The sequence below is a fragment of the Fistularia commersonii genome, chromosome 2 (assembly GCF_037954325.1).
Source record: "Fistularia commersonii isolate RoL2024-O1a breed Wild chromosome 2, RoL_Fcom_v1.0, whole genome shotgun sequence".
Classification (NCBI taxonomy): domain Eukaryota; kingdom Metazoa; phylum Chordata; class Actinopteri; order Syngnathiformes; family Fistulariidae; genus Fistularia; species Fistularia commersonii.
This window is the reverse complement of record NC_141285.1, coordinates 4,561,947-4,585,306: the sequence shown is the minus strand read 5'-3', so window position 1 is coordinate 4,585,306 and position 23,360 is coordinate 4,561,947. Positions and strand designations below refer to the sequence as shown.

Below are 23,360 nucleotides of genomic sequence, written 5' to 3'. Positions count from 1 at the left end.
TGACCACAGAAAATTTCTGCGATTGCAAGTTTATAGAGGTCCCTTAGTTGAGTACATAGGTCAAACCCAGTCGCAATAACCCTAATGCTACCAATAATCAATGTAATTATCCAGCTATTAACTACTCGATTGTTAAAATTGATGAAAGCTTGAATCTGACATTTTTTTGACCTCCAGAACATTCCTAACAAACTGCTCCTGCAAGATAACTACTACTCCATTTCTCTTCTTGTTAGTACCATGATAATACAACTTAAAGCCAGCTCCTAAGCTTCCTTTAAGGCTTCCTAAGCCTTACTACCTTTCCACCTGGTCTCCTTGACACACGGTCTATCCACTTTCCTTCTTTGCATTATGTCGACCAACTCTACCTTTTCCGATCATTGTCCCAACATTCAAAGTCTCTACTCTCAGTCCCAGACTCTTGCCTTTCCTCTTCTCTCACTGCTTCCGAACACGCCTTCCTCCTCTCCTTCTTTGACCTACAGTAGCCCAGTTTCCATTAGTTCCCTGTGGGTCATCAGTACCAATGGCGGTCATTGTTAACCCGGGCCTCGTCCGATCCGGTATGATCTCGTTATTATGGTTGATTCGCATGTTTGTTTTTGGCAAAAGTATTACACCGGATCCCTTTCCTAACGCGACCCTCTGCATTTATCTGGGCTTGGGACCGGCTCAGGGAGACACCGACCAGTGCCGCCCTGAGGCTGCATTATTTTTATTTCTATTTCTATTGTCTAATTCGGGAAGGCATGGAGCAGAGAGGCAACTTGTTACAGTTAGTGTGATATGCCATCCAAATCGATTCAGTCCAGAGTCCAAGTAAACTTTTAAAAATGTCCCTCAAGTTTAAAAAAATCCTGTCTAAACAATGGGATGGATAGATGAGCATACAACATATATGCAAACATTGCACTTCTGGCCAGTGCTGAAACTGATGTGTTACAATATTTGTTTTGTCATATTCAATGTGTAATTTATGACTCGTTCAATATCGAAAACCTTGGTCTCACCGTTTTCTTCATTCAGTATTATCTTATATCAAGGCATGTTATTGCTTCACCACACATGTTATATAGTCATAGATATCATATTTACAATGCAGAGATCATAATCATATAATGAAAAAAAAAAACTGAAACCAGACAAAAATGTTTTGTTTTGTTTTTAATTAAAAACTGATCCTATAATAACACCCTGCCTTGAAGAAGAAAAAAAAAAACTTACAAAGTAGTCAAAGAAAAATCTACTTTCATTTCACACCAAAACAGGCTGCAGGAATGTGTAGAAGCAAGAACCATCTTGCTAGGATGAGCCAGGCTGAGGGTGATGGGGCAGCTCTGTGTGACACCTGGTTTACTTCAAGCGCCTCGCTTGAATGAATCAAACAACGATAAAGCTTAAAATTTACATCTCTATAAAAAAAAAAAAAAAAAAACAGAAACAAAAAACAGCTGGCGGAGAATTCTGGGTAACACACGTGATCACTTGTATGACATAGCCATTACATAAGAAAGTCACCACTTAGTGTGCTTCCCCTAACTTCCTCAATGGAAAAATTAGTACCTTGACAGTTCTTGAACAGTTTAGCATGTTCTGAACTATGGCTAGCATGTATGTACACAGTGCATTCAACAGCTAATCCCGCCTAAATACACAGTAACACATTACAGTGACATGTACGGTATTTCCACACGGACAGAGACTCAGGATTGTTGTGCTCAGGTTACATGCTTAACCTGTATGGTACCAATTCAGCACTAGAAAGCCTCCATAATGACCACTAAGCCAGCAACAGCTTTTACTAAAAGTCAGTAAAAACTAGAATTTAGCTCAGTTATTACACAACATTAGTTTTATCTAAGTGGAAAAAAAAATACATTGTCACTATGTTAGAATGTATTCATGGTGACCAACCAGTTGGTGTTAAGAATAAATAGCTGGCAGAAAACTTTCAGACAGCAAAAGAAAAGAAGGTTGGCAGATTTCCGCCCATTTTTATCCTCTCGCTTTACGCGGTACTGTATGCAGAAACGGTATGCTGAGAGAAGGTGGGCAAAAATGTAAACGTGCCGAGCTGATTATCTGGAGGCTTGGAATGTTAGTTTAATCATGTGTCATGACAATGCTGAAATTGCTGAATGGAGAAGGAAGTTTAGATGAATTTTGGATGACTCTGAGATCTGTAGAGGCTGACCAGACATAGCAAAACTCTGGTCCCGGAACACACACGCTGTCTGCTTTTTTTTTTTTTTTTTTTCTTTACAAAAGCAATGAAAAAGAAACATTAACAAAACCTTCCTGCTTTCTTTACAAAAATTTAAAAACCCACAGGAAACGTTACCTTACACACTGCTGCCTTTCAAACCAATATCATAATAAAACAAACAAAGAAAGTTGTCCATTCACATCTTCATGGTGTGAAATTCACCAGTGTCTCTTTTGACGGGATCTTTATCCATAAACGTCACGCACAGCTGAGACATACAACTGCACAAGCTCAGCGAACACCTGTGAGGTGACTTGATCAATTTACTTAGTCTGGTACCTTAAACCGACCAATCAATGGAGTTATTAAAATAAAAATGTAACTTTTGGTATCTAGTTCTATCGAGGTGTCTGAATAAATGAATAAATTACATTTTTGACAAAGAATGGCCCAGTGATCTGATCTGTGGTCAATTATTTTCATGGAAAAAAAAAAAAAACAGGTCAGCAATTGCAATCAAAGACCTCCATGAACAAAGTGTATTCTACTATGTTTTTGCTATAGGAATGGTCTATCAAAAAAATACATTTCTCTGCTTGTAAATCCAAATGGATCCCAATACAGACTCATTTACGCTCTACGCATGACACGCAAATGGATGGTTCATGTGAATCCTGTGTTCATTTTGTGAATATCCTGGAGGCACAACAGGCCATCGTGGCAGTGCAGCTAAGATAAAACTTGTAACTGTGAAAAAATTAAGAAAATGGCGGAACTTCTTGAGTATGTGTGAAATCGCCAGCGCTCATGATGGTACATCACTGGGGCACGGGGATAAAAAATGGTTGCAGAATATTGATCTAATCATTATTATTTTGATGACTGATTAGTGGCCAAGCTGGAGGTTGTCAAATAGCCTGGTGAACATGTAGAAAGACCAAAAGAGCCATTTGTCACTCTTTTCTCTCACTGGCACTACCTAAGCCTTCTAAATCCACATCATGAGGTATCCAATGGCCTCACAGGACATTTTGCATTTTTAGCAAGAGATACCAAATAGCTTTGTCTTTCACTGTCCCCATGTTTGCAGCTGTTGGGATGTTTTTACCCCTTCTTCCCACTCATGAAAAAACTTTTGACTCTGAGTGGCCGCTGAATGTTCATTGCAACACGCGGAAGCGTGGTGGCAGTGACGTTCAGAACGGTCAAACATAAAGATCTATTCTCATGTGCAGTATACATTGAGCATAAATGAGCCTTTACTCGGACCTAACGCCAACCAAAGCACTGACCCGAGTGCGTGTCCACCAGAACTTGCTTGGTCAAAATGAGAGGAAACAGAGTTTCAGACTCAGCAAGACTTCATGAAATGATGTTATTTTTGGACTTGAGCTGCTTCTGATAATTTCTTCATGGCAGAAATGTCATTCCTTGCGGTCACTCTGACGACATGCAATGATCCATTCTGGGACGTTTGCAAAGTGAGCTCCAGCCTCCTGGCTATTGTTTGGGTAAGGATTTTGATGATTTTTAAGGGGCTGGGTGTTGCCACCGCCATCTTGTCTTAAAACATCCATGTTGGTGCCATTGTTCATTGGACGAGGAAGCAGGTTGGTGTAGGTGTTTCCTAGGTTTTCTCTCTGGAATTGCATGCTTGAGGCCTCTGGTCCCACTGTGGCCTGGGGCTCCTGTTTCAGCTGGAACCCAGTCTGAGACCCGCCTCCCACTAGGTCTTTCATAAATTCATTACCCTCCATTCCCTCTAGGAGGGGGAATGAGCCAAGCCCAAGAGATCCCCCTTCGCCCCCAGATGCTGACCCATTATATGTATTTTGAAGTGGACTGTGGGTGCTGATATGTGTCCATGATCCTTGGCCATGGCTCCCCAGGGGGTTCTGACTCCGGGCGTCGGAGGCGAGTTCCTCATTTTGGTGTTGCAGATGGAAAAGCGGCTGAGAGTCTGTCTGGCCCATTGCCCGAGGCTGGGGAACCGACTCCAAACATTGTAAGTCCTTTATGGAGAGCTGAGGAAGCACGTGACTCTCGCAGCTATTCTGATGCATTCTGTTGAGGAAAGTGGAGCTGTGGTTTGGTTGCTGTTGTCTGCCACTATTAGGTTGATATACATTGCTCATGACACCAGCATGGTTGATGGTGACCGTGTCCATTGAAAGTGCTGGGCCGGGACTTGCCCATGAATGGCTAACTGGAACATTCATAGGATTTGTATGGTAAGGTTGGCTGAAGATGGCAGATGGCTGCTGCATTGAAGGTGTCGACTGCCTCAAGTACATGTTCAGGTCTGAAAAACACAAAGGCGGTGTGACTGAACGGTGTTATCTAGACCCAATGATCCATTTTTGATTCAAGAAATGTAGTTATTACCAATCATTATCGGGAATACACAGCGAATAATGACCACAGCTTGGACTGTTAGCATTTAAAAATAAGGAATGCAATCTAAAAAAAAAATAAAAAAAAAAATCTAAAATCTAAAAAAAAAAAATCAAGATTCAGTGCAAATGTTTTTGCCATGCAAAAGCACATAGAGTGCATAAAAGTTCAACACAGAGGTTGTATGGTCTAAAAAAAAAATTACAAAGCATGTTGAAGAAAAAATGTAAAAAAATCCACACAGGGTTTAGGGTTTCCTTCCAGTTGTACAGTTAACCAAATATGGTTAAAAAAACCTCGCCAATCAAACTTTAACTTTAAGTACAATTGCGTGAACAATGTTTTAAATCATTCACAGATTAGTCAGTAAATTTATAAAATGCCACTAGTCAACTGAAAGGTGTCACATTTGAGCTTTGCCAAATGGCACATTTTAGTGGGGAAAAAAAAGGAATAACTATTTACCTTTGTGCAGGTCGCTGCAGGCATTTTGCGTCACCATCTTTTGTCTGTTCATGGCCAAACCACCAAAAGGACCAGCTAAAGATAAAGAAAAAAAAGTTTACAGAGGTTGTGCTTATAGAAAGGATGAATTTTACTTTAAAAGGGTATCACGAATCTTACCTGTGAGATTGGACATCATCATCAAGTTCCTTCTTTTGCGTTTCTTCTCATAATTGCCATATGGATCTTCAAGAAAAAGGAGAACGATCTTTGACACTATTCACCGTACTGTATCATCAATATGATGGATATTCTAAATCCTCTTTAAAAAGCGGGCCTGATTTTGGAAACAATCATCGGAGAATAGCGGGATGTACCACTGCTCACCTTTGTCGTTGGGCAGATATCGGAAATCCAGGGGTTCGCTGACCTCCTGATCGGAGGGCCTGCGCAACTGCATTTGTACCGTGACTGACTCTGTTATGGAGGTTTTATGAAAAGACGGGGTCTTGAAAACGATCGCCACTTGCCGATGAACGTCGGCTTGGGAGAAAGTACCTTTGCCCTCCCAGCCGTCGGAGAAGAACCGTACCTCGATGTCATCTGGGGGGATGACAAGAAGGGGGCGGGTAAATCAAGTTGCTAGATGAAGCGGCATGCAACATTAAAAGCAAAGTGAATATGAAAAATAATATAATTACAAAGCAAGAAAGTTGCATGTTGACTTGGTGAAATCGCGGGTAACTTCAATCATTTACCTTTCTGCACTTTGTCACACAGCAAAAAGATCTCATCCCCTCCCTTTACACAACCACTGTTCCTGTTGACCCGGCAGATCCTCAGCTCTGCTGTGTTTGGGGCCCCTGTTTTTTTTTTGTAGACACATTGAAATACATGTGAGTGTTTTGGAGCACGTTGGTCATGTCAAGGTGCATGCAGTGATTTTATTTTATTTTTTTTTTTTTTTTGAGCCTTACAATCATGTTGTGAGAAAACCTCACTGAATGGCTTATTGAAGCTGATGAGGCTTACAAAACAGTTTACTGTTAAAGCCTCACCAGGTTGAGTCACATGTCTCATGCTTGCTGTCAGAAGAGGAAGTGCTCCGTGGTAACCGTGTTGCTTGAGGGTTAGTGTGTTGAGAACTTCCTTTTTCTTAATATGTTTGAGGAACTCTGAATAAGCTACTAAATGGTGCAACACTTGAAGCTCAATAAACGACATAAAACATCAGCTCGGCCGAAATAGGCTTTTAAAACAAACACTAATATACAGAAAATGAAACTACTGGTACAAATGCATTTTTTGTGTACAACGTTCTCAAATCCTAGAATTTGTTTACAAGTCTCTGATGGCACTTTCTCTTTTAAAGCACCATTTTAGGAAATTATCAAAGGAATCACAAAATGGCTCTAAATATTGGTCACTTTACTTATTTGATAAGTATGTATCAGACATGAGCAACTGACTTTGACAAATCTAGGTTGACTGTAAGTTTACGTGATGTACATGACGTTCCTTAAATGCTGTGTTGCGCAACACAAGGTCACAACGCAGCTTCATTCAAAAAAGGGCTCAGTCACTCACGGTTGTCGTATATCGGGTTGGTGACAACGGGCTTCAGCGCGTGGCTGTAATGGCCGTTCTTGTCCTGCAGGAAAACCTGGATACACAGGCGAACCACATTCAGGTCGTACTCCTCGGTCTGCAGGAGCTCCTCACGCGGCACTGTTGATATACATTAACATGGAGGTGAGCGTCACTGTCATGACTTAAATCGCATTCTTTGCACAAATGTAGAGGATCATCACACGACACATCATTGATCTAACTTTTACTGAAAAATATGAGAAACTGCAGAAGGTTGTCTTTTGCAGAATGATGACCCCTGACATTAGCTTGCAGGCGGGCCACGGTGTGTTTTACGTCTAATCTTACCCAGACATCAACACCTTCAATGAAACAACATGACTCATTGTCATCCTTTTCTTTTGTCATATAAATGTACATACCGTAATTTCCGGACTATTGAGCGCATCTACATATAAGCCGCACCGGCCAGCCAATCGTTATCTTGGGCTTCCTCCTGCGCACTGAAACCGTCAAAGTCGTCTTTTTCGGTGCCGGAGTTGAACGGACTCCGAATTTTCCGCTCATTTCATCGGCCCAATGTGACGAGGATGAATGTTTTAGCGGCGTGAAGCTCATTAGCCCCCCACCAAAAAATCCATATATATTAGCCGCATCGTTATTAAAGTTAAAAAAGTCGCAGCTTATAGTCCGGAAACTGCGGTACTTATACTATGTTAGGACTATGTAAGAAAATCAAAGGATATTTTAAATCCTAAATCCATTTCATATTAAATTAATTACTTTTAAACAAAGAGTTGGCAGTAAAGGACCTATAAACTACCATCAGTCAACAGATGCACGTCACATATGAGGTTAGACAAGCGGCCTGGGCCCACTCTCTAATCTGCGCACATGCACGGTCGAGCGTCACACATCCTGCCCCCGGAGGAACACACACCTTTCAGGTAGAGCTATCACTCAGAGACACCCACACACACACACACACACACACACACACACACACACACACATGCATGCCTGCCTTTCACTTCAGTCCAATTTCCCTTCTTTCATCTCTCAGTTTTTTTTCTTGTGCTCTGACGTCAGTCTCCTTGCCACCAATTAGTCGCAGGGGTGACGCTCGCGTCGTGGACGTGGTTTATATCTGAACTTGTATCTTCAACTTTGTGTTTTCTCACCAGTTTTCCAAAGCATGAACGTGAACCGACAGTGCTTCGATTTTGAGTTATGACCCTTCAAAAGTCTGGCATTGGTGAGTCGACATATGTGAAACTGATAAAACAGGGTAGAATAAGAAATGCAAAAACATATAGATTTTAACACAATTTCTTCCCCGGTCCTGCAAACTTATAAAAGTGCTCATATCTGTAATATTCTTGAATATTGTCATTTCAAAATAAAGCTGCAAAAAAGCCTTTTTATTTATTTTTTTACATACAAATTTAGATATCATGGAACCCCAGACAATTTTTTTGTGAATTTGGAAAGTATTGTGTACACTTTTAAGATTCTTTGTAAGTTTAATGGCACAAATTCATCCTGCTGCTCTGTTTTAATTGCTATTTCTCACAGGGTATCGGTTTTATCATACGTAGGAGGCAGACACACACCAAGTATACAGTGGAGAAACTGACGGAGGGAGTACTGTGGGGTGTTATGCACATAATTGTAATGCAGATGGAAAATACCACGCTGGTGTGGTTTTTATAGTTCAACACACATGCTGGACAGGCAGGTGCAACAAAGTGGGTTAGTAGGTAGCACAGCAGGTGATGTATGTGTGTGAGCGTGAGTATGGTTTGGAAAGAAACTGGTCGTCCAGCCGGTGGCCTTTTAGTTGTCTCTGCAGGTTCAGGCATGGCGATGGAAGATGTGTGTGTGTGTGTGTGTGTGTGTGTGTGTGGGTGGCGGAGGGGGTGATGGCCCCGGGGGGCTTCAATTGTGCGGTGTAAGTGTGCGTAGAAGTGGTGGGTGGGAGTGGTAGTGATTGCGAATGTGGGAGAGTGTGACTGTGACGAATAAGACGCCCCACTGCAGAAACGTCTTCGCTGCATGACTCACGTTATAACCAAGTTAACATGCAACTTTCAGTTGCTATGACAGTATCTTCCACTGGCATGTCTACTTTCCACTTTCAATTGTAAAAATATATTATTTTCCATACATATCGACTCGCAGTTCATTTTACAAAACAGGTCCTGCTTAAATAAACATGTTTGTTACTTTAAAACTTTACAATTAAGTACCACTGGGAGTTTGATGCATAATTCTGTAATCCACTAGCACGATTCAGAATATTTATTTCGACAGGATTGTAATGTTTCGTTAAAAAGCACCCAAGGCACACGTTAGCAAACCTAGCATCAGAATGCTATTGGAAACATGCAGGAAATAATGTAGGTTTTGCAAAGGAATCCTGAAGCCATTGAAGATGGAATTAAAACTCGTCAGTTATAAACTGGGCTATGAAAACTTGTGAAAAGAGGTCTTAAGATTAAATAGAAAAAGGTTTTAGACAATGTACATGAATGCCAGTTGGGTGGGGTGTATATAAGTGTCCAGTTTTGAAATCTGTACCGGGATATTTATAGGAGCAGTTTAATTTTTCCGAGTGTTGATCAAATTACTGTAAAATTTAATTACCTCCGCCAAGGAGGTTTTGTCATTGGTTCTAATTTTTTTTTGTGGGCTGTCTGAGTTTTAATAGGATTACGTGAAAGTTATGCACAGTTTTAATGGAAGAGTTTACCCGGAATGTGCTATATCCGATTGCCGAATTGACGATCCGGAATCTCTTATACTGGAATAAATGTTTTCTGAGATTTAAAAAGTATGATCTTTTCCCAAACCAAGACATGACATACTACCGTGTATTAACTTTTGTGTTCACTCTCATAGTGCAAAATAGTGTGATGATACCATTGATTCTATATACCTTATTTTATGCATTGGATTGTTCCATTGTTTTATTATAGCTCTTTGGCCATTGCCCAATCACACCACTTATGTCTCAGCAATCATAACAAAATAAAATAAACAAAATAAATAAATATGAAGAGGCGGGATATGCACATAATGTGTTGCATTTACTTACTATGCAAAATTTTTTGTTGTATAGTTAGTAAATGGATTCTATTTATTCATTAATTCGGCGTTTGTGGTTGGGTGTGTTCGGGTGAAGGCAAGAGGGAACTGCGTTGCAGGAAGCAGCTGCGTTTCAAAGCAGAAGTGAGATGAAGAGGACAGACAGTTTGATTCTGTGAAACAGAAATCTAGCCATCTTCACGTCTGAACATTGCAACCACGTCAATCTGCAGCCCGGCTTTCTTCTAAAATCAAAATCACGCTGATTTGATGATGAGCAAGGTTTGTCCATATATACCGAAAACACTTACTTGGTATCATGCTTATACATTGCAATATATGCAATATATTACGCTAAGTAGTATGCTTGGGTTTAAAAAAAAAAAAACACACACTGACTACACATGTCTTATGTATATTTGTTTGTTAAATAACAAGTACTTCAATTATATTTTTTAAATGTCAGCATTTAGATCAATCAGACAACCTATTTCCGGGGCTGAAGCTGCTGAGGCAGTCAAAAAAGCTCTTCAGGAACGAAGCCCTTGAGGTGGCATTTGCCCAACCAGTCAACATATTTTTTGCAGATCTGGAGAACGCATTCTACCGTGTCCCGCGGGAGATCCTGCAGGGGTTGCTCCGGGAGTATGGGGTACCAAACCCTGTCGTATCGGCTGTTCAGTTCCTGTATGATCGCGTCGGAACTTGGTCTGCAATGCGGGTTCTAAGTCTGACCCGTTTCCGATGAGAGTCGGACTGCCCTTTGTCACCGATTCTGTTCATAACTTTTATGGACAGAATTTCTAGGCGCAGCCAGGGCATCGAAGGGATCCGATTTGGCGGCCGCAGGATGGAGTCACTGCTTTTTGCAGACGATGTGGTTCTGTTGGCTTCATCAGGACATGATATCCAGCTCTCACTGGAGCGGTTCTCAGCCGAGTGTGAAGCGGCTGGGATGAGGATCAGCACCTCCAAATCCGAGAACATGGTCCTCAACCGGAAACGAGGTCAGGGAAGCAGTTCTGCCCCAAGTGGAGGTGTTCAACTATCTCGGGGTCTTGTTCACGAATGAGGGGAAAACGGAGGCGGATCGGTGCTGTGTCTGCAGCGATACGGACTCTGTGCCGGTCCGTTGTGGTTAAGAGGGAGCTGAGCCAAAAGGCAAAGCTCTCAATTTACCGGCCGATCTACCTTCCCACCCTCACCTACGGTCCCGAGCTGTGGGTAGTGACCGAAAGAATGAGATCGCGGGTACAAGCGGCCGAAATGAGTTTCCCCCGCAGGGTGGCCAGACTCTCCCTTAGAGATAGGGGGAGAAGTTCGATCATCCAAGAGGAACTCGGAGTAGAGCTGCTGCTCCTCCGCATAGAGAGGAGTCAGATGAGGTGGCTCGGGCATCTGGTCAGGACCACAGGGAAAACCCAGGACAAACTGGAGAGACTATGTCTCCAGGCTGGCCTGGGAGCCCCTCGAGGTCCCCCCGGAGGAGCTGGACCATGTAGTGGGGGCAGAAGGGGGTCTGGGTTTCACTGTTTTGGCTGCAGCCCCCATGACCCGCCGCCGGATAAGCGGGAGAAGAGGGATGATATTTTTTGAATTCAGCGCTTGCTCATCTTAATAAAATTATGCACACATTATTGAGTGTAATTTATTTATAATATTTTGGTAATAGTTTGTTGATCTTCGAAGTGATTCACTGCTGATTTCTTGCTGAGTTTAAGATGAATATATTAGGGAATGCATGTATTTTTTTTTCCCAAGGCATCTACTTTTTTCCCATGGTTTGTAAACAATTGGCATGTTAGTCATTTCAGTTATTATCCAAATAAATGACCCATCCCATAACCGACACATCCAAAAAGTGGATCCATATTTGGATTGGTGACATTATCATTGTGAATCGCTCAATTAGATATTCATATAATCCACAATAATATCATATTAATATAATACAAAATATACCAATATGTTACTCATTATTCTATCATCATACTAAAACTATCCCTTTTACCAGCAAAACCAAAGCCTTCTCCTTTTTTTGTGCAAGTCAACAACGAGTAAAACACGACAACCTCACACCAGTGCTTCGCCTCAAGCGTGCAATGATCGTCCCTGTCTCTCAACAACTTTCCCACTGCAGACGAAAGTGTGCCAAACACAGCGTTTCATTTCCAGTCACGCCGGATGATGTTAATGACTCTTAATGGACAAAAGGGTTTTTTATCTGACCTCATGCATTTTGGAGGTCAAAGGTCTAAAAACAGATGCAGAAAACATTCTTTTTAGAGGCATTGATACAAGGATATCTTTCATGTTCGTGGCGTTCCATCCATCAAGTAAAATGACATCTGAACTCCTATTGACACAAAAATCACCCCTTTTCATGAAATTGACACAGGGGACAGTCGTTAAAAGTACAACTGAGCGTACTTAAACTGATTTTTCGGAGTTAAAATGAGAATTTTGTGCTTGTTTATGCGCGGGGATGCTTCTCCTTGCATTGACTAAATTGCACACTCTGACATGACAGCAAATCAGATTTTCACTCCTTAAACTGTGAGAGACTATATTTTAGTGTTCGTGAAATGTCGATGTTCAAAATTAGTTCCGGTTGAAGTATATGGCTGCATAATGTCAATGTATGGCAAAGTTCAGATGAAAAGCATGTTGTAGGTTGATATAACACATGATCTACTTTTATTGCTAATATCTTACCAGATTAAGAGGCCCTGGTGAAATGAAAGGCCCGTGAGATTACCTAAAAGGTGTCATCATCATCATCAACCTCTATATCTGTGAAACATTACTTTTTTTACATGAGACAAAACATCTGAGGTATTAAAGAAGCAGCAATTGATCTGATTGCATTGCGTTATGGGTAATGTAGGATGCATAGTTTTTGCAGCTTTGCACCATGCTAAGATATTAGGTCAGGATGCCTCTTTCGACTTGTGATTTTTTTTTCAAGTCTGTTTTTTTCCATATATCAGAGGGAAAGGGAAATGTTTGAACTTCTTGTTCATGCTGATCAACCCCAAGCGTTTTTTTCCGTTTTTTATTTCTTTTTTGGTCGATGTTCGTCGCATATTAACGTTCACCATGGGCTCACTAATTTACAGCAATATTAATTTCCTTAACCCCTATGCAAAAACAAAAGTAGCGAGAGTTGAAATGGGTATTTTCTGCAGTTTATCTAGTAACAATTCATTCTTTGCAGTATTATTGATATGGCACTACAAAGATTATTTACATGTTACAGTGATTATCTATCGAGGTAAAGTTTCTCGAACCCATAAAAGCATTGGAGAATGTAGTTTCCAGTGGCTCAAATGCCATAAAGTATTTAAAGTATTCCCCATTTCAGACACACAGACAGATACTCTCACACATACATACACATACAAACATATGCTTCAAATATGGAGCTCAAATAGCTAATAATTTTTTGTGCATTTTGTGCATTTAAATTGTTTCATATCCTAGTGAATCTCCACAAGGATCTGGAGTTTCACCATGCGGCGTTTTAAAACGTTTGATCGGGCCGTGTGCGAAACAATGGTGGAGAGAGCAGGGTCCAACTTGCTGCATTTGAAGCACAAAGAGAAAAACCATACATGCTTGGCTGTAACCTGGAATTATACTCATTACCTCAATAGTTTTACAGACCTGTAAAGTGTCCCAACCCTAATTTTATCATAATCCCTGGGAGCTGGGGAACCCCCTCTGTCAAACCTCCCCCTTTTAATGAATCCTGCATTCCCAGCTCTCACGTGGCATCCTGCACTCTGCTGAATTGAGCAACTGTGACCAAGAATGGGGAAGCAGCTCAACGCTTGTTTGTACATGAGAACTACTGTCTTGTCTGCACAGCGGGGCCACAGAATGAGAGCATATAGCGGAAATGGCATCATTGCAGATAGATAGTCGACAGCAGATTTTTTTTGACCTCAGCCCTGGAAAATCTTCGCAACTACCCTGAAAAAGGGTCTCAAGCCGCATTGGAAAGACAATCTTATGAATTCCGTCAACCCCCTGTTCACGCTCCCTGTTTAGCACTAAACACTCGAGTTGTGCTTAGATTCAATGAATAAATTGCCATTCGGTAATCAGACACGGTAATAACAGTTGAATTCTCCGATTTTCGCCATCATTAGCCCCCCATTGCTCGGACCTATCCGGCCAAGCAAGGCAACATGTTAAGTCAAATTTGATTTAAATACTGCCAAATGACAACAGAGCAAAAATTTGGTGACAGTAATGAGGAAAAACTACCCTTTGCGGATTTGAACTCAATACAAGCGGCCTTCTATCTTGACCGGCTGTGGTAGAAAGAGAGAGCGAGAGAGAGAAGGAAAGGGATAGAAAGCAAGAGTGTCATAGAGGAAATGAGGAAATTTACATCCTTGTGTGAGCAAAAGTGGACTTATTTGTGTTTTCTTGGGTTAGCATTTTACTAAATCTCCCCTCAGCCTGAGAGTAAAGAATCTTATTGGAGTCAAACTGCAATAAAATGACAAATATTTACAGTTGCTGAAACCAGGAAGTAGCTCAGCTCAGCACAGTACAATTAGGAGGTTGAAATATGTTTCTATTTAGCGGTGGAACATGTCTCTCTACCTGTATACCTTCAAACTACAATTATTACAAATGACATTTTTTCCCACCCTACTGCATTGAAAAGAGTTTGAAATGATTAACAACTATAAAATTTGATTTTCTAAATCTTTAAATATTCAGGATGAATGACCAAGCTGTGACACGTAAGGGGTCTTTCAATAAATCTTACAAAAACACCAAAACATATTAGTTACATGATTATAACCAGCTTTGGCTCACTGACACAACGTCATATCAAATCAATCACACAAATATGTGTTTTGATTTTTTTTTTTTTTTTCGAAACACTTGTGAAGCCAAGATTTTATCTTCACTATAAATCTAAATATTGACCTCGAAAAAAGGGTACGGATTCAGTTCAAGTGCCAAGTTGACGCGTCAAAATCGTCAGATCCGGGCAGAGAACGGACCGTCTGAATGAGGATCGCTTACCGTTGTACGGGTTGATCCCTCGGCCGATGCGGTGTAAAATGGCGTCTTTCACTTCCTTCTTCTTTACGCACTGGATGCCCAGATTCTGGAACCTGTGGAAAACAAATAAAAACAAAAACAAAATAAAAACAAAAATGATGCAACAGATTTGCAACACACAGAGGCAAAATAGTACACAACTACTCCTACCACTACTACTGGGTGAATTGCAAATTATACACAACAAAAGATACTGACTCACTCACACCCTTGTGCACAAGTTGGGGGTATACGCACACACACACACACGCACTGCAGACACACAAGGTCTGTCTTCTCTTTCTAACACACAGAAAATATGATGTCACTTGGGGAATTCCCATATTGCTAGGCTCATCACAGACTTGGTTGCTAAACGTGCGCGTGCATGTCTGAGGGTGCCTCTGTGTGTGTGTGTGTGTTTGTGTTTGCATATTTTTTTCTGTGAATCTACCTCTCTACCTGAGATTTCACTGATTTACTGTCAAATTAATTTCTGAAACCATCATCATATAATAGAAAGTTGATGACTCTGCCGTGGGTGTCCATGCGTGTCAGATGATTATGGATAAATAAAACTGAGAGTGATGATGATTAGTGGCACACGGATGTAATTTGGTGCAAAAAGCAGACAGCAGCTGGAGGCGGACTCACGCGATCACTTTACGGTCCGGCCCGAACTCGGCCTCGTAGTATCCGTCTTTGCAGTCCTTCCCGACCAGGTCGTGCGGATGCGGTCGGTACGGCTCGTTCTTTGTGACCAAATATACACGCACGGTGCCCTTGCCACAGTAATTTAAAATCTGAGGAGTGAGAAAAGGAGCTTGTTAAACTCAATTTCAAGGTTTAATACAGGCTTGAAACCCATAGAACCTCAGGAGGTGAACTGAGGTTCTCCAAGGACTGAAACACCAATAAATGTACTCTGTAATCAGTCTGCTCTCATTTACTCGCACTCTCACTCTTTCTCTCTCTCTCTCTCTCTCTCTCTCTCTCTCTCTCTCACAAACACAAAAAATTCACTGTTTATCTTTCTTTCTTTTGATTTATATACCAATCCCTCCGATTTTGTTGCTATTTCATTATACATATCGTTTGTGACATCTAATTTTATGTCAAGACACAGCTCAGTGTCTGATTGACCTGACCAGAGCACTGTTGTTTTTGAACTCGTCTTTTTCTGATCCTTTTTTTTTTTTTTTTGCAAATTTGATAACATTTCACTGGATAGTAAATATAACAATTATACAAGCAATGGATTAAAGGGTTATAACTAACACAACCTTCAAATTCAGCAACAGAACACCATTAGGTAGAATTGCAACTGTAACAAAAACCTAAAGTTGGAAATAAAAAAAAAAAAAATCAAGAGATAACCTAGAAACTACCCCCTGAAAAAAAAAATCCATTAAAAATCATCTAAAAATGATTTAGATTATTCATTATTATTATCCATCAAAATTACACTGGAGGATTTGATTTACACCGAGAATGTGTAGAGAGTGTCCCATGATACTCGATGCCGAAACCAACTCTGTCATGTATGCAGAAACTGAGAAAGAGAAATTCTGCAAATTCCACGATACCAGCATTTACTCATACACACACATACACACACACACGTCATTGCAGTTTCAGAGAATGGAGTTCAGGAGGCCGACCTGCAGGCTGGGGAAGGTCCTGTTGTTGTCTGAGCTCTTCTCTCCGGGGATGCTGCCCGCTGAGCGCCCCTCACACCTGTACCTGAAACGCATCCCCCTTTGTTTGGGCTGCTCGAAGATCTGGATGGCCGGCTCTGCCACTGGGGGAGGACAAGTGACAAAAACAAGATCCGTGATTAGATGCAGGGGGAGTTGAACTGACCGATAGGAGGTCGGTCGTGAAGCACGAATTGGCGTAGTAATGAGAATCATTCTGGTTTTTCTGCAGCGATGCAAAGATGCAAAACCATACTTCAAATATTGTTACATTTTCATTGTCTTCACACCGTAATACCTGGTGTAGAATTTATATTTTGACTGATACGCGATAATATTTCCGCATCAAGCAAAAGCATTGCTTCTTTTAAAAGTATGCTTTCTTAAAAACAGGCCCTAAATGTTTGTCAAAGTAACTGTAAACTTCTGAAAATAATCAAACATATAGTCTGGCTGCAGAAGAAAGCACAACTGAAGTCGTAAAATAATTGTACACTTAATGTTTCCTTCTATCACACTAAATTCAGCATAATAGTTTATACACCCAAGTGACAAGTAAAGTCCATTTTACAAGTTGTATTTGTATATCTGACACAAAAATCAGTCACTCTTTGTCAATATTATAAATCAGTGATATAGAGATACAGGACTGTCTCAGAAAATTAGAATATTGTGAAAAAGTTCTTTATCTTCTGCATGCAATTATTAATTATTTTGTAATTAATGCAATTACAAAAACAAAAATGTCATACACTCTGGATTAATTACAAATCAACTGAAATATTGCAAGCCTTTCATTATTCTAATATGCTGATTATTGCTTACATCTTAAGAAAACTCAAAAATCCTATCTCAAAATATGAGAATATCATAAAAAAGTAATTTTTGTTTTTTTAATTGCATTACAGAGGATAAGGAACTTTATCATAATATTCTAATTTTCTGAGACAGTCCTGTATGTAGTTATCGGATGCAATTTTTGTGTTACTGTTCCACATTCATTCACGTTAAGGTTAGAGACTAGGGTTACAACGGGGATAAAAGAAAAATGAAAGAAATAAAACTTAACCTGTGACTCGGACATGTGGACCGGAGTCACGTGACTTTAGCTCAAGTCAAGAGTGGAATGACAGATTTGACAACTTCAGATTTACAATCGGCGGAATCAACCACAAGATTGGACACTCGGACTCTGGACCTCTGCGAATCAAGAGGTTTGATTCTCACCAAAACAAAAATCTTGAAGAAATATCATGATGCTGATAGCCTGGGCAATCAGGTTGTGACTGGTTATAAGTGGCGTTTTGAATGGATGGTACATTTGTATATAAATTAAGTATTTTTGTCTTTTATTTAAACTGTCAAAAACAAAAGCAAAAAAAATTCAAAAAAAAAAAAAAAACATGTCTATTTTAAGGACTCGAAGCACCAGAATCAAGTTTCAGCTGACCAATCACATTGTCAGGCTAAAGTAAAACTCGCAATCAAAAAGTTCTGATTTCAATGAGAGAAAAAAAGAGAAGTAGTATTTTAAAATTCCCTCTGGTACTTTTCCTGCAAAAAACCCATGGCGGTCTCATTTATTTAGTAAAGGGTTAATAAGTGTGGTGAAGGAATGTGATTTGGAGATCAGAAGTTTACGACATATCTTGACGTGAAAATATATGACCTGGTTTTGGTTGAAAATTCAGTGTAAGAGTTTGTGTATAATTCTTCAAAGAATACATGTCAGTGTAGCTTCCAGATGCTCCTAATTACAATATACAGTCAAACACTGATATGACAGCAATGAGTAAGACAATAATATTGATACATGTACATGTACAATAGCACCAAACTTTGAAGTCTTGGTGGGGATTTTCCTTAATGTTATAGATCGTGACACACCATTGAAATATCTACGTCTAAACACAGATAATTGAGTGTTAATGTTTTTTTACTAATTTGCTGAATGCATTACTAATTTGGAAATCGCTGTTTGACTCGACAAATTCACAGCATACAAAATGAAAAACACATTTTTTTCTTCAAGAGAAAATAATAAACAATGCAATTATAAATGCAATATAAACAGAAGTTATTTTGTATTTACATTGAAACGACCCTGCGATTATCAATAAATAGGGGAAAAAACAAGCTACTTTTTTAATATTATAAATAAATAACATGACTTTATCTTTTATTATATATATCATCTTTTAAGTCGATTATTTATATAATTTTGTTTCTTATTGGAATGCAGCCTTGAGAAATGCCTGCATGTGTTGAAAAAAATAAAAATAAAAATCAAATGTAAATCAGGTTTTGTTTTGCATGAGACAAAAATCAGCCAGAGGAATTTAAACTGATCAGAGAAGTGTCTGACTAGTTTAACAGCGAAACAAGTATGCGGTTTAGTGGACACGGCACACACTCACACACTCACACACACACATATATAAACATGCACATGTACGTGCACACACACGCACAGACAGTTATGCAGACCTGTATGAAACAAGTATTGTTACATTTCTGACTGTTCTGAAGAATTTCACCATGCATGACCCGCCCTCTTCGGCTACCTGCGCATAAGTGCACGCACACACGCGCACCTTACCGAACATGCACGACGCGGCGCAAGTCACTGATCACTCTTCCTCAAACAAACACAGAGCAGGGAGGGAAACGGACACTTGCATACCCATGACATGAAATGAGGAAGTGAAAAGACCCTAATATACATTCACTGTTTTGCTTCTTCTTCTTCTTCTCTCTTTTTTCATTTTTATTTCAAGAATGAGTGGAACTTTGACAAATGGAGACAGAACTAGCACTGCTAACATATGAGATAATATTTACATGCACTTACTTAGGACTGGATCGTCCACCAGCATGGAGGGCAAGACAACTGCAAGGAGAACATTAGCAAAAAGTGACATTTTTTAGTAAACAAAAACAAATCGGACGAATGAAAACACGCGTATACTTCAAGGAAATTTACACCCCTTCTATCCGGATGTGATTCTAACGAAGAGCACCGCTGTTGACTCGAATCCTCCGTCATCACCATTGTCATTAAAATGTGAAAAAAAGAGTCAACTCACCATCCATGACGTACACGCACACTCACGCGTACACGTATCCGCTCTGTAAGAGCAACCCCGGGGCTCCACGAACAATCCCGAGACGAAGGAGTGACAGTCAAATATGAGTGTAAGGGAGACGCGGCGGGGAACTATGAAAACAGTCAAGGCTACGCGGGGAATTCCCCCCGCGGATTGACCAATCAGAAGCAATGTGCGTCACAGAAAAACCACTGCGGCTGCGCGGAAGGCTGCTAAGCCGCTGAGCCGCCGCCGCCTCCTCCTCCTCCTCCTCCGCTGTTTAAAAGTATAATTCTTTGAAAAAGAAAAAACAAAACAAAACAAAAAAAACATTAAAACCACACTTAACCTGTTTCTACCGCCCAGATAACTCATATAAACTTCATTTAATATTCATTTTAATAAAAAAAAAAAAAAAAAGAACGTTCCATGGTCAGTGTTAAAGTGTCCGAATGTGATTAAAGGCATCCAATCGAGAAAGCAGTGACCAACACCTGGTCACATTCCCGTGAGTAAGAATAAGGATTAAGGAGGCTAAATGTATTGATAAATAAAAAGCAAAATTTGGATTTTTACGCGTCATATTAGTCAAAAAAAACTTTCCATTCAACTAATACGACGACTAATGAGTAATACACATTTTATTACATATTTAACATTGCGTGCTTTAAATGATGGTACGTCGATGACGATTATGCCAGGATATCACGTACAACATGTACATCACGTACAACGTATAGATCGTGAGCGACTCAAAAAACAAAAAATCAAAATTTTCCATTAAGATGAATTCAAATGAAAGAATATGGGCATCAACTAGTCGGGGACTAAGATTGAAATCCAGATTACCTGCACCAGAACTGTCGCATGATTTGAACGTTCAGCAGGGTTTTGCAGAGGTAAGTGATGGTTGCTAGTTAGATATTTAGAAAGAGCCTTCTGAGGCCACCTGAGACTCCATCTGGTGGAGAAATACAGCACATAACTCTGAAATTAGTCTTGAGTATTATACCAAATTTTCCGTTATTAAAAGCTTTAATCCTATCTAATTGGTTATCTGATTTGATAGCTGTTTGATTTTGAGGTTTGGAGATGTAATGGTAATCAATTATTTATAATGAACATTATTCAGTGTTTGCAAATGTTACAGGCTGCATTGACCGACAATTATTTGGTTCATTCTCCTAATCCTAAACTGTGAACGAATAAATCAAGATGGAAATTTATGCATTCATGGGCATGTGTGATGGAGAGTTTGAGAGATTTTTTTTTTTTTTAACAATAGTGTAAACACTTCCAAAAGGGCCGGTAACATCGAAAATATATCACATCACTATGTTCTGTAAAACAATCTGCTGGAAGTTGACCAGCAAGAGCAAGAAAAACTGGCTCAGAACTGACCGTTTTGTGGGAAAATATTCTTTGAGGTTTGTTTTTCTCAAAAAAAATAAATAAATGAAACAGCAAGTTGAAGAAAAATGAAGTTTAAAAAAAGGTGCGTGGTGTGTATTTTGACAGAAATGTACAAAATGGCAAATGCACAAATGGACCGATAATTTGATACGCTATTGAACTCATGAAAAAAGGAAAACAAAAATAAGATGTCATATAATGATATAAATCCAAATTTTAATACAATGACAGTGGTTCAAAACTACTTTACACTGCATCCAAGTTCCTTCTTGTCATCTCTACAAGATGTTCCTATTTGTTAAACTTCATGAAAAGTTTTTAACCACATTATATTTTCATTTTATTTGTTGTTTTGGAAAGAGAGTTGTGAATTTGCCTGATTTCCACACGGATGGTTTCCTCTTGGTGTAACTGGATGCTGAGACTTGCTTGTATATGCTAATATGTGGTTGGGTTCATTTGGCTCAGATGGGCGATATTTGTGCTGCTTTGAAGCAAAAAAGCTGACAAATGTCAAATTGTCAAAACCTCCAGAAATACACACCAGTCAAGATTGAGCTCCATTCCTCCTTTGTTCCCAAATTAAAATCTTGATATATAACCGTACAGATGTGACAAAACAGTCTGCGTTGCTTTTCTTCCCTATTCTTCTAGTAGCGGCACCATCAAGACGGACTAATTGGTTGGTTAACAATATGGAATCAGATCCTCTAGGGGGCGCTGCAGCACATATCTGCCTCCACCAAACTCAAGGCCTGCGGGCCAAATGTGGCCCGCCACATCATTTTCTGTGGCCTGCGAGAACGTCTTAAAAGGTATGATTGTCTTAGAATAAATAAGTCAAATGCGTGCATTGACCATAAACTACATTTCCCATAATTCATGCCGATCATGTTACCCCCGATTGGCGGCATCCCGCCATTAAATTGTAGCGTATCCACATCAATGTGATTTTCAAGAGAAATTAAGAATTACAAATGATCCCTAAATATCCAGGAAGAGAAAAGTTGATGCAGATGCAAAGTTGTTACAAGAAGGATGGGAAGGTGAATACATGTTTGTGCTTCACGGGGAAAAAACAGTATATCTCTTGTGTTATGAACCATCGTCGGTTGACAAAGAGTACAATCTACGTTGGCATGCTGACGGCAAACAGAGCTAAGTATACTAAAATTAGCCTTCCAGAAAAACAACAAATTGTCCAAGAATTAGCCAAATTACGATGCTGGCAGAATGTTCACGAAAGCTGCATCCAAAAGCACGGCAGCAGTGAAAGCTAGCTTTGTAACAGAGCAACTGGTTAACAATTTCTTTTTTTACATCTATGCAAATGAATCTGTAACATTTTGGATTTGAATGAGTAATAAATTCAGTTATTTAACATAAAGCAGTAGTTGCATTTATTCTACATTACATTTGGTTACATGTATACTGCTACATGTGGCCCTTCAAAGGCAACCATTATGCTGATGTGGCCCTCTGAAAATTAGTTTGACACCCCTGAGCTAAACCCTATCCTGTCCCAAATAACTACCCAAACTAGCACTAAGTACATGCATGTAAGCTTAAAGAAAGCCAGATGCGGTCTAGATGCTGCATCTCGGAAGGTACCTGTATTTAGTGTTTTGTACTGAATCAAGTAGGAGGCAAATGGCGCAAAAGCACACAAATTGCTATAGCAATTGTCCTGCAAATATAAACCTCATTGTATTTTGTTTTTTATTCTCAATTATGCTTTATTAATATCACTTACAGCAAATGATACCAATGACAAGACATACAAGAACTGACACATGGCCCTTTTTCATCTGGATGTCAAATGTTGAGTGATGAAGCCAGGAAGTAAGTCTTTTGATCTTTTGGAATTAGAAAAAGTTCCATCCTACTTTGTAAGAAATGGGTTATAATTAGGTTATCTCATGACTTCAAACTTGAAGACCAAAAGACCATTTGCACCAATTAGTTAACAGAACACCTACACGAGTGGGATATCCAGGGATTTCAGAGATTAGGCTTTTAAAGGTCATTTTGCACAAAGTAGGAGGATATCAAACCATCAGATGTGGTTAAAATTTCCAAGAAAAACCCAGAGGCTCTTCCTGTTGCAAGGAGCAACTAATTTCACATTTTGACAAAACTCATAATAAAATTTAAACAATGACACAACACCAGTGTAGTTTTTTGGGGGTTTAATGGGTGTACAGATTCTTTTTAAAGGAAGTGATAAACACATACAAAAATACCCTTTCAATACAATTTAGAAACGAACATCTAAATGAACTTTGTTAAATGTTTCTGAACAGCAAAAGATGAGTTGCCTGAAACAGAGTGGTGCTGTTTTTTTTTTTCCAAAAAGACCTACCTGCTATGAAT

General features: G+C 39.7%; 1 protein-coding gene across 4 annotated transcripts; it reads right to left on the bottom strand.

Moving 5' to 3' along the window:
- Positions 1-1,152: 1,152 nt before the first annotated feature.
- Positions 1,153-19,677, bottom strand: rel (REL proto-oncogene, NF-kB subunit). Of its 4 annotated transcripts, none has more exons than XM_086164896.1 (11): positions 19,575-19,677; positions 19,340-19,378; positions 16,453-16,592; positions 15,446-15,594; positions 14,774-14,865; positions 6,635-6,775; positions 5,806-5,910; positions 5,435-5,650; positions 5,228-5,293; positions 5,069-5,143; positions 1,153-4,511 (listed from the first exon to the last, which is right to left on the bottom strand). In XM_086164896.1, the coding sequence occupies exons 1-11, from the start codon at positions 19,579-19,581 to the stop codon at positions 3,634-3,636; spliced, it is 1,908 nt and encodes a 635-aa protein (XP_086021022.1). In that variant the 5' UTR covers positions 19,582-19,677; the 3' UTR covers positions 1,153-3,633. The 4 variants fall into 4 exon arrangements, with proteins under 4 accessions (XP_086021022.1, XP_086021031.1, XP_086021016.1 ...); XM_086164914.1 differs by lacking the exon at positions 19,575-19,677 and having other exon boundaries at positions 2,161-4,511; positions 5,435-5,524; positions 5,606-5,650; positions 19,340-19,544; XM_086164905.1 differs by lacking the exon at positions 19,575-19,677 and having other exon boundaries at positions 19,340-19,545.
- Between the last annotated feature and the right edge of the window lie 3,683 nt (positions 19,678-23,360).